Source organism: Synchiropus splendidus, chromosome 18 (assembly GCF_027744825.2).
Source record: "Synchiropus splendidus isolate RoL2022-P1 chromosome 18, RoL_Sspl_1.0, whole genome shotgun sequence".
Classification (NCBI taxonomy): Eukaryota; Metazoa; Chordata; class Actinopteri; order Syngnathiformes; family Callionymidae; genus Synchiropus; species Synchiropus splendidus.
In genome coordinates this window covers 14110619-14134202 of record NC_071351.1, presented here as the reverse complement: position 1 = coordinate 14134202, position 23584 = coordinate 14110619, and the positions used below count along the sequence as shown (strand labels likewise).

Sequence of the window (23584 nt, the reverse complement as noted above, 5' to 3'; positions counted from 1 at the left end):
CTTCCCATTTCCTAGCAACTACAGCGGGCTCCATGTGTAGTATCCCATGACCTTTTCAAGTCTCATGACTCAATTTACCGACTAACAAGAGGCCTATCGAAACAGAAAGGGAAGGATACGTTCATCCTAAAATAAATGTTGATTGGTTATACCTGGCCATGCTCTAGCTGGGATGAGGACAAGACATTTAGTTTTCCTTTTATATGTTAAGAAGCCTTTAAATGTATATATTTCTAACAGCATTTGTAGCAGGTGGAACGATTGTGAATGATTCTCAGAGAGATAGGAAAAAAAGTCATTCGAATTCAGGTTGGTAAAATCAAATAGAATGAGTCAGTTTTCCAATATTTGTAAACAACTGGATTCAAACGCATGACCTCCTGATGGAATACTAATGTAGTACCTTATGAACGTACAGTATAGGTAGAAAAATGAAGAATCATGTGACAAGCTCTGGTAAAATGCTTGGATCAGCTGTCAGATAATTTCCCAATGTTTTGAGGAGATACTGAAATGTCCCGATAAAAGTAGCAGACATATTGGAAAGAAAGCTGTGACAAGGTATTGGAAGCTGCATTATCTCGAACCACAGCAAAACAAAAGCTTGGATTAGGGAAGTAAAACAACAAATTGCCTCTGGCCTCAAGCTGGAGTAAACACATAAGGTTGCTCTGTGGCTGCCACTCGGGAGATAACCATCCTCTGCCCAGAATCATAGCTGATCTATTATCTTTACATTGAACTTCAAAAAGCAGTGATGCAACCAAGGAAGATGCTGAGGCTCATCTAATGAGAAGATTCGATTCTTCACGACGACTGCATCTGTCTTTGGATCAATGATAGTTTCCTGCAGCGCCGTCTCCCTCAAGTGGAGTCTTATTAAAACCCAGTGGGTCAGAGCAATCTAAACTGACGTCAGTGACTCGTCCGCCACAGTTAGCTGTCAATTACCCTGATGTTCATTAGACATAGAAGCTGCCCATAATCATGCAGATTTGGCCACAAAGAGTGATTTGTGTCAGAGTCTTGTGCCTGCAAGTCGGAGCCCTGGAGATATCGACGCGCGCCACTTTAAGATATGACAGACTTCGCAAATGCAATAATTCATGGTGTCAATAATTCACAGTTCCCACTGAGCTGACAGTGCGCAGCTAAAAGTGGAACAACGGTCGGAACAATGAGGAGGAATAATCTGCTTTTTTTTTCCACGAGATAAGAGACTCAAAGTTCTAAAGAGAAATATATTCGGGGATGGGAGATATTTTTGTTTGAAGACTTCACAGTTCTAAATAAGTGCCATATCAAAGAGACAAAAAAACACATTTAGAAATTAATAAGATTTAACACAATCTCTGCAGCATTTTTACACATTATGTTTCAGCGTGTCAGGCTATTCCTTATCTTAATTATACTCTCAGTTAATACTTATACGCAGTGGCATCAAGTTGAGTGATCAAGCTGGCTTTGAAGCTCAAAATGGGAAGGTATGAAAGTGAACTTGACAAATCAAATGAGAGTACTTTTCATGAGCGAGCACATGACAATCCAAATGACAGTTCATTAGAATTCAAAGATTAAGAACTTTAAACATGTATTACTTGTTTTAAATTAAGCAGGCGTGGACAATGTATATGGCAATGCTTTTGTCACATAGCACTGCAAGACAGGAGCAATCTTTTGCTGTGAGTCAGGTTGGACTTCGTGCTAGGTTCTCAAGGTAGAAAAATTCTCAAAAAGGAACAGGTGGAGACCCAGGAGAGGAAAACTTGAGTTTTGCAAAATAAATAATAAAAATAAATGAATAAAAATGCTCACAATGAGCAACAAAGCAAGAGTCCATAAGTAATTCAGTGCCTGAAAGTACTAAATAAGAGATGAGGCGGTCCAAAGCTACACAGAAAAACCAGGCGGATTCGGGACACGTCACAGGCAAATCAAAAAAGCAAATATTTGACCTGGAAAAGCACTCATAGAGTGAAGACCCCATAGCGTTGCTCATTTCCTCCAATATTGTGTTGTTTTTGACCAATATTATTGCCCTACATTTATTTGCGTTGAGTAACTACATTTATTGAAGCATTTGAAATCTCATTCAAGTTCAAATGAGCGCCTTTATACGGTGAAGTCTGTGACACAATTACTCACTGTTGTGCTACGACATCTGAGCCAAGCAAAAAGGTTTTGGCACATAAACACACACGTTGAAAAGCCTGAATTCTGGTTTTAAGAGACTTCAACAGGAATTAATGACTACAGCTTGTTCCACTAACTTTTGACCCGCCCCCGAGCTGATTGGCCTAGTTATTTAATGTAAATCGAAAGGTAGGGGAGTGGCTTTTCTGGCCCCAAACCAACGAATAGGCTGTAAGTAGAATGACAGGTATCGCCATGGTCACGGAGGACGCCACCCCCTTCCAGAGAGAACAGACCTACAGCACCTCCAAGACCTGTCCTCACCATGGAATCACAAATGTCTTGAGATTGTCCATGAAATTTAAAGAAAACATTTCCTACATCCGTATAGTAATTTACCCAGCTCACATTTTACTTATTCAATCCGAAAATATGATGTGGTGAATCCAAACCATCCCATTGATGTAGAAAAGCAAGTCTTTTATGTAACACAAGCTGGAGAAAAAAATAAACTGTCCTCTGCAGCTTCTGGACTTATTTATAGATGTTTCTTTTTATAGCTCCATCTTTATTCAAAGAGCCTTTTGACAAGCCCTTTATATGATACTCAATTACAAAGTTAAAGCTGGAGCATTCATCTGTCCGTATTTGCAGCTAAGATGGCTCCAGCTTGGAGCCCGGAGTGCTGTCTCCTGGTTGACATGCTGCTCGCTCTGCAGGCTGATGCATCTGTGTTATAACAGCAGACGCATCCAGGGGCTGATAGGAGTGGACAGACACCTCTGCGCCGATGGCTGACCCCTCTCATGTTATGTGACAGACACTGGAAGATGAAACACTGCTCTTTAATTTCAGGCTGCTCCCATTTCACAGCCAAAGCCTTAAGTCTCATTTCTTCCTCGAGAGTGGGGAGGTGCAGCTTCACCACGGTTAAAATAATCCTCTTATACTCAAGTGCGGGTTAACTGGTGAGCTTTGACATATGCTATAAAACCCATGGGCTGTTTCCAACATAAACCAGGTCTCTTTGAAGCTGCAGCTAATAGAGCAGATGATTTGATAGAAGACATTGCAGATAATGTCTAAAGTCAAGCGGAGGCTGCTCAGAGATTTTCAGCTTGTGTGTCCCGGCTTCTGATGCAGTGAAAACTAATTTAAACATGAGACTAGAGTGAGAATGTGCAGTCACAAAAAATTCTGGCACAAATTAAACACAATCTTATCCCCAAAATGACATTTCTTGTTGTAATGATGATGGTTAAAATGTAGAATTATTTTGAAGGGCAGTTGACTTTTATGAGGGTTCAGATGAAAATCTGGGCCAGGAAACCTATTATTTTAATTGAACTATTATCTAAAATATTTGGATATAAGGTGACAATACTCACAACGCTGCCAGAAAAGAAACAATATACTTTACATATTAATTATAAGTATTATAAATATTAGTATGAGTATGAATGCTTTCAATGTGTGTGACTTGAAAAAGGAAATAAAAAACATGAAGTGTATACAAAAGAATGTTTATGTAATAGAAAGAAGAACAGAATGAGAAAATATATTAAGACTAAAATTTAAAATATGTTTAAAAGACATTTGAAAGCAATAATTTATATGAAAAAGATTCAATACTTTGAAAAAAAACATTATCGGCGATTTCTTCAATTAAGAGGCACAATTTCAGATACAATAATGATTAACTCGGTTTCACAAACAGTGACACAGGTAATTTGGTTTATTCTTATTTTTCCAATGTTTTACCTCTGTGTGATCCTTATCTGTGCTGCTGTCACCATAACACATTTCTCTATTGTGCAACTAAAAAAAAGCCTTTTTGTTGCCTCCAATTTAATGGCAGCTCGCGGTGAGTGACACAGAGGCCCGACAGAGTTCTTTTGTTTTTGCTTTTACTTGTGAATCATCTCGGGGGACGATGCTCTCATTGTGTCATTCAACACACTTGAACGTGGCAAAGTTTGTTTGTGAGAAATCGCTGCCGAATATAAGAAGGGCCCCCCCCTTCTCTCCAGATCAAAGCATTTCCACTCGTGTACAGTATATTAACCGGACCCTTTGCGTGCTTTCATGTCGGCAGCTGTACATGAGCTTTTGTTTCTATGCCTACAAACCTGCGAGGGAGAATTCTACTGAAGGATCTCTCACCTCCTGCCCTCCATATTGCCCGCACGTGCCCTCACATTGTCGCCCTCTCACTTACCACTACGTGCGTGCCCACCCGTGAGACCACCCTCTCCTCTCAGACCCTCGGCACAGGGAAACCAATGTTCATCCTTCACTGTGGAGACCAGCCACGTCCTCATTCCTCCGCCGTTTCTTCCGCTGCCATCTGTTTGCGGCTTGTATGAGGAACACGTTTGTCTCTGAACAGGTGTCCAGCATTGGAAACAAACGGCCTGCAAAAACTCCTTTTCATCTCTGGAGTCTCTGGAGGGATGCTGCGGGTAATACAGCGCAGAAGACAATAGGAATTTCTTTGATGTTCTTCCACAAATTTCTGCATCGATTATGCATTTTTACGGGAAAGAACTCAGAGACTTACAATTAAGCAAAAGGTTAGGCTTGTGGCTTGCAATCAAAGTTTCGATTAGCTCCTAACTTCCTGCTGATTTAACCAGCAGAAAAGCCAAATCTGTCCAGTTGCTGTTGTTCACCAAAACCTGCCTCTGTTGTGGGGGAGCTGCCACCGACCCATCTTTCTTTTGTCACTTCCACAACATCATCGCACAACACCGTACTGCTCTCACGCCGGCTCCCTCTTATTTCTCTGTACACCGGTCTAATAATGGAACATTTCAACTCAATGAAAGACGCTCTTCTCAAGAGAATTGTTTTGATTGGGTGTGAACAACTCTCCCCTAAATCTGACATTAAAGGTCAGGAAAGATGTTCGTATACTGGTTCGAAGTGCCCTGATCAAAGTGCGTGTACACAACAGTTTTTAGGTGCAATACAGTTCAATAATATTGAGTTAGGTGTGTCACACATTAATGTATTTAACTGAATGTTCAATTTCTTGAGGCTACAAGTGCATAAATGGTCAGTGAGTGTCATGTGAGATACATTAGAATTTCATACTTGCTAAAAACATTTGCTAAAATGCCTGAAGTTAGGTGAAACAAAGTGACTACTGTGGATGTGGTTATTCATTAACACTTCAAGATTCAAAACTTGATTGTTGCGGTGGATTTACAACACACACGAAGCCTGTGTTGCTCTTTTCTTTCGGTTATTTAGAGAGTCATGCTCTGCAGGCAGTGACTCATGACTAAAGCAAGTGAAACAGGGTAAGACCGGGGCTACACAGACAGTTACGGAAGAGCCTAAAATGGCTCCTCTGGTTTAATTGTATTTGGCAGACTGATGCTACAGCCTGTGTTTCGCTAATTCCCTGTACTAAGTTACCAGAGCTAATTTAGAACAGAGCGACTCTGTTCTCTGAAACACTTCTGCTTGTGATTCTGGAAATGAGGAGTGGAGAAGCCCACCGCCCCCACGGAGACTCAGAGAACAAGCCTCGATATCAACCCACAAGCTGAGCATCATGACCTCGGCAACATTAGCCGTTAATGTAATAAAGACTTATAATATTTTTATGCCCCTCCGCGCTCAAACATAATCAAGTTATGGAGAGATGCTGGAATCAGTCTTAGTATAGTAACACAGATAATATCTTTGGATATCTTGCAAAAATTCTGTAAAAAATAAGGACATCATGTGGGACAAATTATTGTCAGAAATTAATGAATATGTGGGGAAATAATTGAATTTAATAAGTAAATAAAAGTAACATTAAAAAAAAGCTAAAATTTAATATGATTATCCTCTCCCTCCTTTCCCTCTTTTTCCCTCACCAAAATATGAACAAATATGAAGCACTAGAAATATATTAATTTTGATCTCAGAAATACGGATGATGCAACAAAACTGTTTCATTTAATAATAAGTAAATAAAATTATAATTTAATAATGAAATTACAATTGAATGTTTTTGAAAAGAAATAATGGACAATTTAAAAAAAACAAATTGTCAGAATATAAAATTGGGGATCAGTTCTTCACCAGGGCCCGATACACATTGACACATTGAGTCCCAGTCTGCTTGAAAAATTCAGCACTTTATGACTGCGTAATAACAGAAAACAAAAAAAAAGTTTCAGTTATTTTGAATGCCAATTTATGAAATTAATATCTTACTTTTGGCAAGATTAATTTATATATATTTTATTGTTCATGGTGAGCAAACAACACAGCCAATATGTCGGTTTGAAGGTTTCTGATTCTGACTGTGGAAGGCAACATGAGTGAGAACACAGTGTTCCACTCTTAATCATGTGCTGATGAATGGCTCATCAAAATAGTTTCACTTAACACTCAAACCTTTACACCCGACGCCTCAGTTTGTCTGCTGACTTAAAAAAGGGTTTTGGTTGCCAGGCAACAGATGTACTGCAGATAGTCAATAGTTCACAGCTGTCAGAGGTTTCCCCAAAAGCCTTGAAAACCACACATGGAAAAAAAAATTGTATTCATCATAACGTGTCGACGTGTCGTTTTGCTAACAAAACTCAAAGCTCATTGTGGATTTCAAGATTTTAATCAGTAAAAAAATGATAACTGCGCCATTTAAATAGATCAATTTCTAGATGTAAATACATACTTATAAGAATGATCATAAGAAAAAAAGTCTTTCTGATGGGTTTTGCTTGTTTGTTTTGCTATTATTGATAATAATAATAATGACATTTTTACCTAACTGTTTGTGGGTGCTTGAAAAGAGCTCACTTGAACTCACAAACTTGATGTCAAGCAGTGCCATGTTAAGTGACTACAGCATACAGGGAGTGTCCAGCCTCTAAGAGGGGACTTGTGTGTGAGTGAAGGCGCATCGCAACGTGCCTCTGCCATCAGCTCCTGCATAAATAAAAGCAGAGGAGCAGTGGTGGCCTTGTGCACGCAACAGAAGCAATAAACCATCCGACAACAAGTCTCCACGGAGTTGGATCTCATCTAAAATAACAACTATTCATTATACATGATTTCCACACACAGCTCACCGATCTAGAGACGACATGCAGATTTATGAGGCAGATGTCTCCTGCAGAGTCAGCTGGATCACAGCGGCCGGTGTTCGGTGGCACCGGGGTCCGTTCAGATCCGACAGTCAGAGAGACAAGCGGCCTTGATTAGTAACGACGGAGGGTTTGTTTTCAAGTGATGAAATAAACACAGATCATCTACTGGGCTTTGATCCCTCATCTAGAAAACCTCATTATGATTAGGTCTTTTATCTCTCCATCTATGCATGTATGAGGTTTGGGCCGACTGTCATCCAAAAGTTGTACCGTGAACACCACATAATTTGAGATTGTTCTTTTCAACATTATTTTAGCCTCTTTGGTACAGACCTTTTTAGCTAGGGTTCGCCTTGACCCTTGACCCCGGGGACGATGGATGGGGTTTGATTTGGGGCTGGGAAAAAAAATATATATAAATACATGCAAAAAAACAGATGAATTGCATATTAAGTTTCTTTCACTTTTTAAGTGCACCACAGCCCCTGGCGAGAAAGATCGATATTTTTTGCTACTGCAGACTTCTGTCCATTTGAACACCTGACTGATCACCTGTCAACAGTGACCAATTTAGAGTAATAAATCCAGAGGAAACATGTGCGTAAGGACTCATTATAAATGTCACGCCGTGCAGTCAGGTGAGTCAGCCATTAATCATCGCAGCACTTGTCACATCGATGACGTGCACACCATCGCTGCTGCTCCAGGTATAAGCCTAGACGCTTCTGTTTCGCTGCCTCAGACTTTCTTCTCAATCAAAACCGTTGTGGGAACGACACTTTGAGATAATGTGGACATAGCAAGGGAGTTAGTCACGGACGGCCAGTCAGGACCTCTGAAGCCCCAGAGATGTGACTCGCTGACATCGCCGTGGTTTGTCAATACTGCATGGACACAACAGCCTTCATTACAACAGGGGAAGAGGGCAGCGATAGCATCAAAGCTAGCTAGTAACGGAGATATTCGAGTCCAGCCTATGTTCAAAGCCTTTGATTCATTAAAGTCTTCGGCTTCCTGTCTCTCTTTATTCATCCGAGGGCGTTTGATCTTGGAAAATAATTGTACAAACACCAACCATCTCTCATTACAAGCTCTCTGTTTCACTTAAATAAATAGAAACGATATAATTAGGTTTATTAGTTTCAATGATTAATGAGCGTGACGCCAATCCGCCGACATCAGCCTCGGAAGTTGCTTGAAAATGAAAATCTCCATTAACGTCTGTTTCCTTTCAGGAGAGTGCTGAAGGACCTCGGAGAGCCAGAGACCGAGTGCTGGTCTTCCTCTGACTGCCTGACCAGCGATCGAGCCTTGTTCATGCGTCTCCCTGAGTGCCACTCCCAAAAAAACATGAACTGTGAGCAGGATTTTGGAGATGGGGGCTTGGGAGTGACCCTCACATTACGACTGCTCATGCACGGAAAGGTACTGCTCATGTATTCTGACAGGTGACCTCAGAAAACAAACTAATCTCCTCTCTTCTGTGTGTTTAGGAGGTTGGCAGCATCATAGGGAAGGTAAGACCAGCGACATTAATCGTGATATTTTGTTTGTGATTTCTGCTAAAGAATCATTCCTAATAATCCCAACCGACCCACTAGCCCCTGAAACAAGAGCACAAAGCTTTCAAACACAAAATTGTTGGTCGGCTCCAAAATGTAACCACCAGCCTTAATGCAACAAAGCAATCCATCACTGGAAAACATTAGTGTATTGACTGTCCGGCTCCTATTGAAACCGAGCTCCGAAAGACACATTACTGTCCGTCCCTAGTGGGTTCTCTGAGTATCTGTGAAAGGCCTGAGTCGTCTCAGTTAGTCCTAGTATGATCTCACTATAGGGGAGCCCATTTGAGCAGCAGATAGCAAGGGCAATGAGAGGGAACACTCATGTTTATTTCATGCATTATATTTATGAGGTATTTTTATTTTTTGTCAATTAAATCGACTGATATGGGAGGATTGTGTTGATAGATGGTGAGGGCAGTTATATTACAATTTGGTGTAGGAAGTACAAATAGTTTGTCAAAGTGTAACCACAAAACACACGTCACAAAATCAAGAGTGCAACTACAACAGCTGAATCACAATAATACAGCAGTATTTCCTCCTGACTGACACACAGCCTATCCAGTCAGCAGCGAGCCTTGTCAAGGAAGGTACACGCCCCTCCTCTGTTTTTTCCTTCATGTTGTTGCCTCTGACATTAGGATTCCAGTTTCGTAGTTTGTTCTTCTCGTCGTGATTGCACTTCTATTTTGTGATTGTCATTTGCCCTTCAGGGCCACCAGGACAAACACGAATGTACCACAGGTATTTGAGGGGGAATGAAAATAACATTTGGTTTCATCATGAAAATCAGCTCACGTATCGTTGTTTTGCTTCTTGAATGTACTTCGACTTCATGATTTAATATAATGAACAGCAGTCATAATGATCAGCATTAATAAAATGCAATGATAAGAAGTCCTGATTGTCATTATAGGATCATTATAGGAAAAATATTTGAGCTTCAAGCTCACTAATAACTTCCGTCTCACAAGCCTCCCGTCTATCCCTTCACCTCTCATCTTTTTCTTCTCATTTCGAGCCACAGATGGGTCACATATAATGTGTTTTCCAATAATGCAACACAACAGGGTGGACGTGATTGTGTTTTGATACCCTTGTTCTGAAGTGTGTGTCTGAATAGAGCTGTGGCAGCGTGGATGCACTTGTCAAAAATAATGAAAGAAGAAAGGGATTAATCCAAGGAGAGGTTGCTGCAGTGTGGCGCAACTTTGACAGAATGTCCCCCAAAATCTTCAATAAAGTTTTCTCATAAACTGGTAGCTACACTCAGAGCAGATGTTGGTCCCCTCCAGCCATGCAGAGGCGTTTAAAGGCGTGAATTATAATAAAAACTTAAAAAGAGTCGTCATTCTAACTGATGTCTCCCATCTCTGTTATAGAAAGGGGAGACTGTGAAGCGAATACGAGAGGAGGTATGTGCCTTTTTTTCTTAATTTCCATTGCTATTTAGTGCGCAACAATATGTAATAATTAATTTATTATTATGTTGTATATGTAACATATTTATGACTTGATGTTCACGCTTAACCTGCAACTCTTTGTGTGTTTGAATGGTTTATAGTCTCCATAAACATCTATCTCTCAATCCAATTTCAACGTTACGAAAAAGAACATTAAAAGTTGAGCTCTGCGTCTGTAAGACTTTCAAGCGTATCCAAAACTCTTCTGGGCAAATGCTCCACCGTTTGAATTTTAATTCCTTCTCTCCCATCCCCTGTCAGACGCTCACCTCTTCCAAGTGCTTCTTTTTGTCTAATTGTGTCTCCCTGCCTTTGAACTGAGTCTGAAGCGCGCGGCTAACTTTTAAAGTAATTAGAAGTGTAATGCCAGTTGCTGCAAAGGTTTTGTGTTTTACTTAGGGGGTCGGGCTGCTAAACAAGAGGTGAGGTCATGACAGAACGCTGCAAAAGCTGCTGGATAAAGACGACTTCATTCTGCTCATCCACGGTGGAAGCATGACTCAGTGGGGATAGTATGAGCCGACCCCAGGGCTGCAGCACTGACCGCGCTCTGCTCATGTGACAGAAATGCAGGGAAATACAAGGACACAAAATAGAAGGGCACAAGATTTATAGCCTGAGGCCAAGGACAGACTGGATTAGATTGTCCTACAGAGCTGATGTGTGTATCACTAACCCTCACTCATGCTTCATTTACATCATGTCAGCCGACTTCAAGCTTATTGACGACAGGGACAAGGAAAACAAAACATTTATTACACTCGCTTCATTGGAAGAAGAGCGATGGCATGTGTGTTCGGGGACATCTGTGTCGGGATTGACTAAATGCAGCTTGATAAACGCTGACAGGTGTGGAAAAGGCGACGCTATAAAGCCGCGAGGATGAAAGCTATGATGTAATGGATTGAAAGAAGCCACAATATGGGGCTGCAAATTCAAAAATTGGGATTCTAAATAGCCGTTGGCAGCCCAATGTGATGCTACAAGATCATATTAGGGTCACAAGAAAAAGGCTTGTTTTTCAACTCACTGTGTTTTTGATGGTGAGTCTAGAAGATGCTCTCACAGACGTGTATTATTCATATGCAGGATGCCATCTTGAAATTCTAGTCCAGGAGGGAAAAGTGGATGGTTAAAACACATGAGCTTCTTATATGTGTCACTGTTAATGACAGAAAAGGTTTTCGTGGGTGACATTTAAAGATCAAATTACAAATGGGGTCTGAAATCTTAGCAATTTAGCAGATGGTGGTATAGATGCGAGTATCAAGTGTCATCGAATGAGAGGCGGGGACTCCATAGACCAATTGTTTGGGGACCGAAGAGCCACCGAACACCAAAAACAAAAGAATACAATTGTATAACTATTTGTTTTCCACTCATTATAATGAGTCTCTAGATGCTTTTGGATTTCTCTTGTCTTGTATTATTTGCTATTTATAGGCTGCCTCTGATGTGTCCGTTGCCAAGCTAAACAAGCCAGCTGCAGCCAACGCTTCAACGCTGACCCCTATGTGTGTTTTTACAGAGCAGTGCTCGGGTCAACATCTCAGAGGGATCTTGTCCTGAGAGGATTATCACCATCACCGGCTCCACAGACAGCGTCTTCAGAGCCTTTACCATGATCACATACAAACTGGAAGAGGTAACCCACGAGTGGCACATGAAACGATATCATGAGGGTTATGTAGAAGTCCATGTCTGGATAATGTTTTTTGGAAGGCTGCAGAGATCGATGTTACTTCGTCATGTCATTTCCTGAGACCCAACAACAATAGCTCTAATGTGCTTTTACCGCTATTGATTAGAGTCTAAACTGGAGTGATGGAGAGGAAAATGTATCTGCTGCGATGTGCTCTCAGATAAGATTACACTGCAGATGAAACATTTTCGGAAGCAGCTGTAGCTGTTGTTTTACCGAGTACTGGAAGAGCAAAAACCTGGTGAGTGTTCCATTATAAGCATCCTTTGGGTTTTGGTCATAAATAAAATACATGTCTCCACTGAGTAAGAAAAGACAGCAGCAACAAAACTTAAAAGTAATATTTGTTATTTAAAGAATAGGAGTATTAAATTAATTAATTGTATTTAAGCATTCAACATACTTATTAACTTGATAAATAGAAACTGTAACAATAATACACCAAAAATTTGCAATCCTCCAGTCATTCCTTGTTTCCAAGGCAACTATAGTACATTTGTACACCTTTGGAAATGTGCTGCCATCAGTAACCAATGAGGGCATGACCCTTGGATTCTGAGCAAATTGAGGCATCAGACAAGTAGATGTTTGCCGGTAAGACTTTTAAGATCGTGATGTGAAGTGTAAAATATGCTTTTAATATTTACAGCCACATCAGCGATTAGGTGTGACTTCTCATCTTCAGCAAATAACATGACAAACACTCTTAGGTGAGAGGAGTCTCCACCACAGATGAGATGAGATGTGGCTGATATCATTTGATGAAATCCAAATATGATGCTCTGAGACTTCATGACGACAAGCCGCCTGCTCCACTTCTAATGAGACAAGACGTCGAAGAGCTTGATCTGAGAGTCTAAATATAGACACAAGGCAGAGAGAGCAGCGTCACAGAACTCCGCTTATGTGAACCACAATGCAGTTATCTACTCTCAGGAATCCATATTGCCCCCCCCCCCGAAGTCAAATGTGGCTAATTATATGGCGAACTGCCCCCATCAAACGCACTTCAAAAACAAGCTGCATGCTCTGCATTCTGTCACGCAGTTGTAGTGTGTTGAACAGTGATGAGGGAGAGAGACAGTGCGGTGCATTTGCATTTCAAAGGATCACACTTTTCATTAATTAACAGCTTCGACTCCACCCGGAGCAGAGCAGGTAGTTTTCAGCCTCCACTTTTTTGGATTTTCATCCAACCACATGTGCGATAAGGAGGGAATAGACATGGCCTAGCTCATTATTCGTCTGCAGGGAGAAAGAAATACCGCTGCACGGTTGTTTATACTCGCTGCAACACACCGTCATGTGATTTTGGGCACTGATAGTGTATCTCTGTTTACATCTGGGGAGAATGACCATGTGCATCTTTGCTATTTTTACTGTATAAGATTTAGGTCAAGATAGCTGAAGTTCATTTAAAATCAAAGATTAACTGGGATGTTTACAAAAGATAAGACGAGAAAAGGTTGCTTCAGATGTTTCACAGCAAAACAGATGATGAGAGAGATGTAAAGGTGAATTTAATGAGTGATGTGTATCAGGATGAGAACCACCCAGGACCTGTGCTTATGAAAGGTCACACCTCTGCCCTGCTACCCAGAGACTTTGTGGAGTGGTAGTAGTTTTGGTTGCTCGTGCTAGATGGTCTCAGGGACCTGTGGGGATATGCTATACAATGTATCCGGCCCCATGTCTTATTCTGAGTTGGAGAAATTTGGAGAGTCAGTAGTTACCTGACTCCACTTGGGTTAAGATTGGGAGTTTTGGAAATATTCTATATTGGGCTGGAGCTGGGAGTCCAATTAATCTCAAGTAATCCTCTGCATTTTTTTTGCCCAGCCAATAGGCTCATCCTGCACATCATCTACTCAACATTCAGCATGTCCCCTTCCAAAACACCCAACTCTCAGTCCTGCTCTCCAGTGCAGTTTAGTCGTGTAGATTTAATGACCTCTTCATGCTTAACTTCGGAAGCCTAATTTATGTTAAACACCCACCTTGTATCGTATACTTAGCTCCTTCTTTTTTTAAAGCATTGACTATTTTCACGGTTGAATTAAGTAGTTCACCTTTGAAGTCAGAAGAACCGTACTTTGAATTCACTGTTCTAATCGATCACGTTAATACCCTCAACCGACTCCACTCCCCGTCCACTTCCGCCGTGACCCCGCTGTTTTATCCTCTCCTCCAGGCTTTTCCTGCTGACTCTTTGACACCTTCTGTGCTCTGTGTCTCTTCTCTACAGGACCTGGCGGCGCTGGTGGCAAACGGAACCATCAGCTCCAAGCCGCCAGTCACGCTGCGGCTGGTGATACCGGCGAGCCAGTGCGGATCACTCATCGGGAAAGGCGGAGCCAAGATAAAGGAGATCAGAGAGGTGAGAGGACCAGCTGTAGCAGGGAAACGTTGTCATCCGATCATGGTCCCCTCTTTTTAAATGAATGATTTTTAAAATAATCACTGGACACAGGTTTTAGATCCAAACTATGGGACTCAGTTATAGTACTAGTCAAGAGGGCAGAAACAGCTTTGACAGCATGGGAAGTCAAAAACAGGCCATGGCAGAGTAATTAGGACTTGTCTTATCACCAGCGCTGCCTAATCTTTATTTTAAACCCCCTATCACTTCCAGAGCACCGGAGCTCAGATACAGGTGGCAGGGGATTTGCTGCCCAACTCCACTGAGCGAGGGGTGACGATATCTGGGAATCAGGACTCCGTAATCCAGTGTGTCAAGCTCATCTGTACGGTAATCCTGGAGGTAGGAAGCGTACCATTCTCCACTTGATGTGAGCAGATCTATCTGTCAGTGCAGAGCTGACGACACAGATGTTTTCGTTTCAGCACGCCGCCCGTGAATATTTGCATTTTTATCATGTGACGTCGTACTTGTCGCCTACATCCCGATGCTGACTGCCTAATAAGTATTTATCTGGAACACTGCAAACACTAGATGCATTATTCAGGATGTACAAGACCGTACTTTTGTAACTCCATAACTTTACTAGAACAATATGACAATTGAATGCAAAAGAAATCTTTCAAACATGGCTCAAAGTGGTTGCTTTTTCTTTAATAACAAAATAAAAAAAAACTATGAAGTATATTTTCGCTTGAATGAAATTGATCATTCTTTTATATGGCGCATTCAGTACTGAAATGAAATGTTCACTTTTGCTACAACATTACATAATAAAAATATATAACTAAATGGTAATAAAGAAATGATAGCTATAAACAGTTCAAGTTCAAATTAATTTGCCTTGGGAAACAAAGTCTCCAAAATGATTTTTTAAAATAATTTACATAAAAACAAATTTAAAGAAGAAATATGTTAAGGAAATTTCAAGAAATAGATAAATGTTTTACTGTAAATGCTAAAATTAGCTTAGCATTTACATTAAAACACATATATATGTGCGTGTGTGTGTGTGTGTGTGTGTACATATACATATACGTGTAATTTGAAGGAAAAAGCTAGTGTATTACAGTTTATGAAGGATCAACCACAATATGCAAGTTGACTTTGTTTCACTGTCAAAGGTCATTTGGATTAAATTCTTATCAAATTGCTGTTGCCTCCGTGCACCTCTTCTTGTCGCCGGTTCTTTCATGTGGCGTCAGGGCATCACATGGAGTCAAGAGTTGTGGGTCAAATCTTGTCGGTGAGGACATTTAGCCGCGACCAGAAAACAAACTGACCTGCAGCAGAAATCTGTCCACCTTCAGACAACAGCTCTCTTGAGAAAACCAGAGACGAGATAAGAAAAAAACAACCCGGAGCACAATTTCTCCCTGTGTGTTCATGGGAGTGCACAAGTGCTTCTTGTTTCAGCACCGCAGCTGGACCGGACTGACTAATTGCTAGTTTGATCCAGTTTTCCAGGGCTCTCTTCAAAGCAACTTTCATTAGGATTCTGCACCAGCAGCTTCTTGCTTTTGGCTCCAAGATTTAAAATATGCAAAGTTATACAAAGAATATTCTGTGACTACACCCACAGAAAAGATGCTCCACTTCTTAAACCCCCGAAACAGCACAGCCAAAACTCACACTTCCTTAATATCCCTCAGTATAAGTGTCATGTGCATTTAATCCCCTTTTCTGTTTTGAGGATTTTCATATTAAGATGTCACCGGATTTCTTATTCATACACTGTGCAGATGGCTCCAGCCCTCAAACTACTTTTAATTATTCAAGATGAATCTGAAGAAAAACAAGCACGGGAATAATGTCAATGTCATTAGCAGTTTACTTTAATTGGTTTTGTATCTTAATCAAGCAGTGCGTTCACCATCATTGATTATACGGTTCCCCTGTTTGATAGTGCTGTTGCTTTGGAGCTTGAAATGGGCGTTTGTTTGCATCACATGTTCCAATCTTCTGCTTGTTTTCCTCAATCCAGTCTCCTCCAAAGGGTGCCACCATCCCATATCGACCAAGTCCCTCACCAGCCTCCCTCGTCATCGCAGGGAATCAGGTGAGAATAACTCCAGGACTCCACAGAAACTAATCTCTTCACACTGAACTATCAAAAGAAACAGTCGACATCATTTTCTGCCTTTGTCTTTCCTCTAAACTTGGCTTGGCAAGGTGCTCCCTGGTGGAATGAGAGACATTGAAATTGATGTGGATGTGTCAATTGACGTCACAGCCACAAGAATAAACCTGACTAGCAGCTGCTGCGCCGGAAATCCAAGAAGAGAATACTAATAGATCAAGATGGCTGAAAATCACAGTATTCAGTTGTTAACTGTTGCCTTGTGTTCGGCATTATGGCTCATAATTATATGCGCTGTGTACTCCTTGAATATAAAGCAAGGTCACCTGACTCCTGACTGAGTTGTGTGCACAATTCCCCATTTTATGGGTGATATAAAATCCAGAAAGAAAAGTCAATATTCCAGTTTAGAATCTAAGATGTCCTTCAGACCTATTGGAAGTTTTGTGACTGACAGATGGTGCAGCAGCAGATAGGTTCTCCTTCCAAAGATCCAATGTAATTCTAGGACTCGAGGAGAACCATCAGGGGCTAAACATGCTCCCTCCTGGTGGAACACGACTCGAGCACAGGCTCCTTGGTGGGGGATCGGGTGGTTTCTGTGTGTGTCAGGATGAGGTGTGTATAGATGCTGTTGTTCAGAAAAAGCAGCCCGAGCCACCCTCCCATGGAGCGAAGCACGAGATTAGCAAGTGAGACTGGAGACCTGCCGTCTCCTCTGGCTGCAGCAGCGGGCGGATATTTTGCATAGCTGTCAGCACTTCTGACAGTGTTAGTGCTGCTTCAGACACCACTCCATTTGTGCAATAGCCTTTGTGTTTTTGATACTGCTCATAATAAGCCACCACCTCAAACTCTGGGGTGAAGTTCTGGTCAGTGCGATAGGTTTAATGATGGCGGCTGAGTGCTGGGGTTTATTTGTGTCATTAGCTGGAGGGAGGCAGTGAAGGGGGATGAGGGGGGGCTTTACACACCTAACAGGCGCTGTAGGATTGGAATTTGTGATGATATTTGTGACAGACGAATCTGGATTAAGAGTAGTACTAGTTTTTCCTGACTTTCTAAAAGGACGGTTGGGTTTAGGATCATCACGGTGCATCAACTTCTGCACTTGAAAAAAAGCTTTGCAAGGGAAGAACCTTAAGGAGTGCCACCCCATGGGTTTTGCCTTACTCCAACCACTTTTTTTAAATGTGTTCAACAGTCAGGTGGCGCGGTGCCTCCGGCATTAGGAAGTGCCGCAGGATGCTTTGGCATGTAATGCGCTAGGCTGACCTCTGACTCACCCAGGCACGCAAATGTCCACTTGACAATCGACACTGTGGTAGACATCTTCTACACCTCAGTTAGCAAGAATATGTTGCTGCCTCAATCCTAAGCTACACCACAGTTGATCGGGACTTGCCATTCCTGGACTCACCATTTCTTTCCTGTTTACACGGTAACAGCATGAGTAAATGGTAGACATGAAAAGCTTAGCCGTATCTCTCACAAACTTGTTGGAGATTTGTATGTTTACTTGACAGCAAAGCCACTGAAAATCATTTGAAAAGTTGCTGAATTGGGCAGCACCAGCGAACAGTGCATCAGATAGAAAACAGCGGCAGACTTGAGCGTTGTCGGCGGCATTTAGAAGGGGTCGCAGTTTTCACCAACATGGGCTTTGGTTCCAACAAACTTCTGTGAGTCTCCTAATAACAATAAAGAGTACTCGGAAACATCAGCATTCATGATGAATTTGCTTTCCTATGTTAAGTATAGTGGAATGTTTTTAACCTCCTGAAGGCTTGTTCACTATTGCTAGCGCTACAACTCAGTTTCTGAGGATAAATATGACATATCATACATACAATACCATCTATTCCTTTGAATGTACAGTAATATTTAGCTAACATTTTCTTGTTCCAACTGTGTCTGTAGGTGTTTGAGACGTCAGAGTTTGCCCCTCACCCTCTCTACTCCATCACCCAGGGGGGCCTTGACCTCCAGCAGGTAGGAATCAATCACACATTTATCTATTTCTGCGTCAGCTATTAGCTCAAAATCTAGCGCGTGTTGTGGGTCGCCGGTCGGGAGCCGGCTAGGGGTGGTGTGGTATGTCCAAATTTAAACGCCCCATCATCTGGTATGTGGTATTAAAAACAACAGCTGAGCATAAGCTGCAGCTATTGTTCCAGCCCGTCCTAAGAGCCGTAACCTCTTCTGAAACATGATGCCGACACACGACACACAAGCTCTGCCCAGGCTTTTTTTAAGTCCTGCTCAGTGCTGTGCCGAAAAAAAATAAAGCTTTAGGGATTTTGCTATCATAACAACAGACACAGGAGTCACAAGAATATATTAATAACATGAATTGCTGAGTGAAAATACAAGGTTGTGCTCCAGTTTACTCTCATAAGAAGCTCTGCTGTGCTGGTGCAACTATTATGGCCAGTTTACGACCATAAAGCAGGGACTGTAACACTAGACAGACTGCTGGCGTCAGACAAATGTAAGATAATCTAAGTGCTGTCTGCTTGGCTAAAATGAGGGATGGATCCAGAGACAGGCAGATGAAAGAAAAGGCAGACAGACAGACAGGTGAACATACCTGCATATGATGAGTGAGAGTAGAGATCGATGTTTAAAAAGAGGACGGACATGAAAGAGGAGCACGCGTCCTGCACACTGATCATACTCCTGCACTCGCCGTGATCGCCGTGTTGCATCATCTTCCCTGATTAGTTTTGATGGGACTTTTCAGTCTGAGATAAAAGTGAAGGAGATTAAAGGGGAAATGTGACAACACAAAATGACGGCTGACCCATTGTGTCAAGGCATCACAGTCAACCTGACAGCAATGACAGGTTTGACAGAGAGTTATTCAGAAATAAACAACACACAAGTTTAATTTCCACCTTTAATGGAAGTGCGTTTGCTCTGTGGGTCTCTACATGTGTATGAAGCTGTAAAATTAAATGTTTCCCATATAGCCAACAGTGTGTGAGGCTGAAGAAGCACTTCTATTAAGAGGTTTCACTGCCAGCGTGTGCCGCGTTTTATTGCTTTAATCTACTTAATGAAAGCCGCGCTCTCTTGCAGGCCTACACTTTGCAAAACCAATACGGCATTCCACACTCAGAGGTGAGCACTAAAATACTGCAGTGAGAGTGTGCAGCTCGACCCATCATACGCTCTCTTTTTTGACAACAGCTGGCCAAGCTACACCAGCTGTCCATGCAGCAAGGCCTGAGTCCCATCACTCAACCGGCTTCCACTATTCTACCTGGTGAGTCCAGAGGCGAAAGAATGCCAGGGATGTGATGGGAAATGCTGAAAGACGACGGCTATGAGAGATATTTTGGGGGCCCTGGCTTGAATTGAGTGAGTAATTGAGCTCTTTTTCTCTCCTGGCAGGGATGGACTCAAACTCTCAGACATCTCAGGAGCTTCTTATCCCCAATGATGTAAGTCAAAGTAACTTTCTGAAACACCTGAACACACAAATGCACCTCAAGTCAGCGCTGCCGTACGGCGTTCTCGGTAGCTGGAGAGGCGACATGGAAAACCCGCGGCGAGAGAGATGCAGGCAGTGGACTAATTGCACTCATTATTGTAACCTCGGACAAGCGCAAGGTTAAAGGGATTTTTGGGCCGATATAGATCCGCGGGCATTATTGTTTGTGCTGCAGTTCAGCGTCTCAGAGTGACTCCCATGAGTGTGCTGTAAATCCTCTCATGTTCCCTGACCTACTTAGAAGCTGTCTGCTGTCAAAACAGCCAAAAAGGAAGTCGACAAAGCTTCGTTTCCTCCAATGCTCAGCATCCCGAAAACAGTTTGATGAAAGATCTGACTGCAAGAATCTGGAGGCTTGAACTTCACCATCGACGTCTTCCCTCTGATAATCACTTGGAAATTTGTGCAACGATTTTGTCAGGACGTGTGCATAAGCTCTTCACTGTCTTGAATTAAAGAAAAGGAAGCAGCATCCCAAAGCAAAATTATACAGCTATGATAACTAATTAATAGACTGTGCAGCAGTGGATTACAAGCGCAGCAGAGTCATGAGATCTCAAGCCAATAAATCCGGGAAAACTGGGTCAGACGTGTTTCCAAACGTCTTTACATTGCTAAATATTTGAAGGGTTTGACAAATGCTTCCCAGACGGGTGGAAATTGTAGAACTGTGTGGCCTAATCCTGAAAATAAAAAAAGATGATTGGGAGAGGGAATTAGTGTGAATTCATTAACACGCTGTAATACATGTCGTTTCTGCATCAGTCTCTAATGACGTGTCCAAAATAGCCCACTGGACTTTGTTGAGAAGTTGACTTCAAAGATGAGAATCGGGGGGAGATGAGGTTCTTTCCCAGGTGGAGCAACTTCTGTCTCATCAAAGACTCAGGTTGAACAACAAGTCACGGTGTGTTACCCAATCTGAGACAATATTGTACAGTGTTGTATACTGAGACGGAATATTCAACACCAAGATGGAGAAGTGAAGGAGCTAATTGTTGTTAGCTTCTCTTTAGGCTGGTGGTTGACGGAATCCACAAACCCACCGAGCCTCTCTATTCTGTGTCTCAGATCTGCCACATTGACTTTCCACAAATGTTAGACCCGCCCCCAGAGTACTGACCTTCTTTTATTTAACAGAATTTGAGAGGCGGTAGAAGTCGCTTTGGTGGCTGGAAACCAGCGCTAACTTGGGCGAGAGTTGCACGATATGTGTCGCCAAACCACGGTCGCATTTATGAACTATTTAAATGAGCTAGGAAGCAACTTTTTTGTGCTTCTGAACTTGCGAGCCTGAAAGCTTTTACTACTTGAATTATATTTTTAAATACTTCAATTCTGCTACTGTACTACATACTATACTGTTCAGTATCACAATCTAAGTTTTAATTTACATAGGTTTCATTTATACTGTTCCTCCCTTATTATCTTAAACTGCCTCCAAAACTGAGCATGTGTGTGGTTTCTCTGTATGCAGTCACCAGTGCTCCAAGAGATCGCATAGAGTTAGCCACTGTCCAGACAAGCTGCTCTGAGTGTGGCAGCTTAAATGGTCCTTAGCTATGGCTAATTCATGATAATAACTTGATACATGGTGTGTTTCAAAGCGTTAATCACAAGAAACAACATTTCAACAACATTTCTAAAATGCCTGAAGGCTTTTCTATTCCGCAAGTAAACCCCCACAAGGCGAGTGGCACAATGCATCAGAGGAATGGGGGAGTCCAGTGCCATATGTGACAGGGACAGCTGTAAGCTTCTGCCATTGTTCCAGTCGAGGTCTTACAGCCATGACTGAGCTGCATCCCCCGTCCCTTCTGCACCCTCGGGCCCGCCATCCACACAATCCTGCTTTGTACGCGGGAGACTCGAACACACAGATGCATTCAGAAAGTGCTTACACCCAGTCATCGAAACTCAGTGCTTAGCTCCGAGAAGATTTATCCCGAAGAGAAATGGCTGCCTCCATCCCCATCTCTCATCCGGTGTCCTTTTAAAACCACTGCCTCAGCAGGAAGTCAACAACATGTGGGCCACTGACGCTGCCTCTGGCCACGGCATCTTCTGGGTTCACTTGGAGAGGTTTTAAAGCTTTTTGGAGGGTGATGTCAGCGACGATGACAGCTGGGATCTATTGTCAGCTGCCGTTAATGGCCAGCGGAGACTCTGGGCTCAGCGGGGGAGAAATGTTATCTCTGATTCGGGGTGTGTAGTAGCTATTGTCTGTGGAGCTGCGCCTCCACGCACACCCTTGACTAAACTGCTGAGACAATAATAGCTGCGCAGACCAACCAGGTCGCTGTGGGAGCCGCAGTGGAAGAGGCTGGTTACTTCTCGGGAAAGGCATGCAGGGACCAGAGGAATGGAGTGTATTTCTGCCCGTGCGTCAGCCGCTGTTAAGCTGCCAACACTCACATACTACAAGTGCTTCATCACTGTCGGTGCCCCGGCCATGTATCTGGCCGCGCAGCTCTGACATCCAGCCTGTTAAAGATCTAGCGTCAATAATAGTCCAGGGCACGGCTTTGGTAATGAAAACAGAACGAAAGCGATAATGCATGCATCGGGATTGCAATAAAAGTCGTGTCGTTGTCTAATCCAGCCTCAGTTGGAGGGACGCCGGGGCCTGAAGGGACCGCGCCTCCTTTTGCCTTTGACTTATTTCCCCATTATGTTTTCCATTAGATGCTTCTTACTGAAGTGTGTTTTGGAAATGATTTGTCTGGGAAGTCATCACCATTCTGAGGAATCAATAACCTCTTAGCCACTCAGATTAATGAGAGGCAAATGCGCCTCCTCCCGTCTTTTTCAGCGGTGCCCAAGCGGCGAGCGATTAAGCCTGACTGGAGGAAGAAAAGCTTCTGACAGACCTGATGGATTGCGCCTTCAGTAAACGCAAACCATGTAAATTCAATATTTGCATACGTCTGATTCAAGTGAGCGGCGTCGGCCCCGGTGTGTTTTTGGTCCTAAAACTCTCCGTTGTGAAGAGCGCGGCAGTGGTTGCAGTGATTTATCGACCGCCGTCCTTGTTAGCGCGCCGCTCTCCTCATGTTTATCAACACGTCTCTCTCCGTCAATTGACTCCCGCAGCTGATCGGCTCGATCATCGGCCGCCAGGGCACCAAGATCAACGAGATCCGGCAGGTTTCGGGGGCCCAGATTAAGATCGGCAGCCAGCTGGACGGGGCCAGTGACCGCCATGTCACCATCACAGGGACACCAGTCAGCATCAACCTGGCCCAGTACCTCATTACCTCCTGGTAAGGGCCAGTGTGCCTGTGCAGACATGGAACGAATAGTCGAGATGAAATGCTTTAAAAGGGTCAAAGGTAAGACAGTCGTGATAAGTGATAATGAGGTTTGTCCTTGTACTGATGTAATTGGTCTCAAAGGAGTGAGTCACCGCACGGTTATATCACCCAGCAGCCATGTCTGCATGGGATTCTGCTGCCCTGACATGTTCTCTCTCACTCCCGACTGTACCAGGGAATAGAAGAAGCAGGTCGAGAAAATGGAGTTCTAAACCAAAAACACACTCAGATAAACTGCCAGTTTACACCCAGTTGGGATTTTTTTTACCCGAATATTATGGATTTTATCTCTGTAGATCAGGACCATTTAAAACAT

At 42.6% G+C, this 23584-nt stretch overlaps 1 protein-coding gene across 1 annotated transcript in view; it reads left to right on the top strand.

Moving 5' to 3' along the window:
• The window catches only part of LOC128749593 (poly(rC)-binding protein 4-like), a 30775-nt gene that overhangs the window by 6026 nt on the left and 1165 nt on the right, over positions 1–23584 (top strand). Inside the window, exons 3-14 of the mRNA XM_053849334.1 lie at positions 8462–8651; positions 8720–8743; positions 10177–10209; positions 11786–11902; positions 14205–14336; positions 14592–14720; positions 16363–16437; positions 18379–18450; positions 19540–19581; positions 19651–19726; positions 19855–19904; positions 23048–23217. Of these exons, the coding sequence (XP_053705309.1) occupies positions 8544–8651; positions 8720–8743; positions 10177–10209; positions 11786–11902; positions 14205–14336; positions 14592–14720; positions 16363–16437; positions 18379–18450; positions 19540–19581; positions 19651–19726; positions 19855–19904; positions 23048–23217 (1028 nt within the window). The 5' untranslated portion in view covers positions 8462–8543. The remainder of the gene's footprint in view (positions 1–8461; positions 8652–8719; positions 8744–10176; positions 10210–11785; positions 11903–14204; positions 14337–14591; positions 14721–16362; positions 16438–18378; positions 18451–19539; positions 19582–19650; positions 19727–19854; positions 19905–23047; positions 23218–23584) is intronic.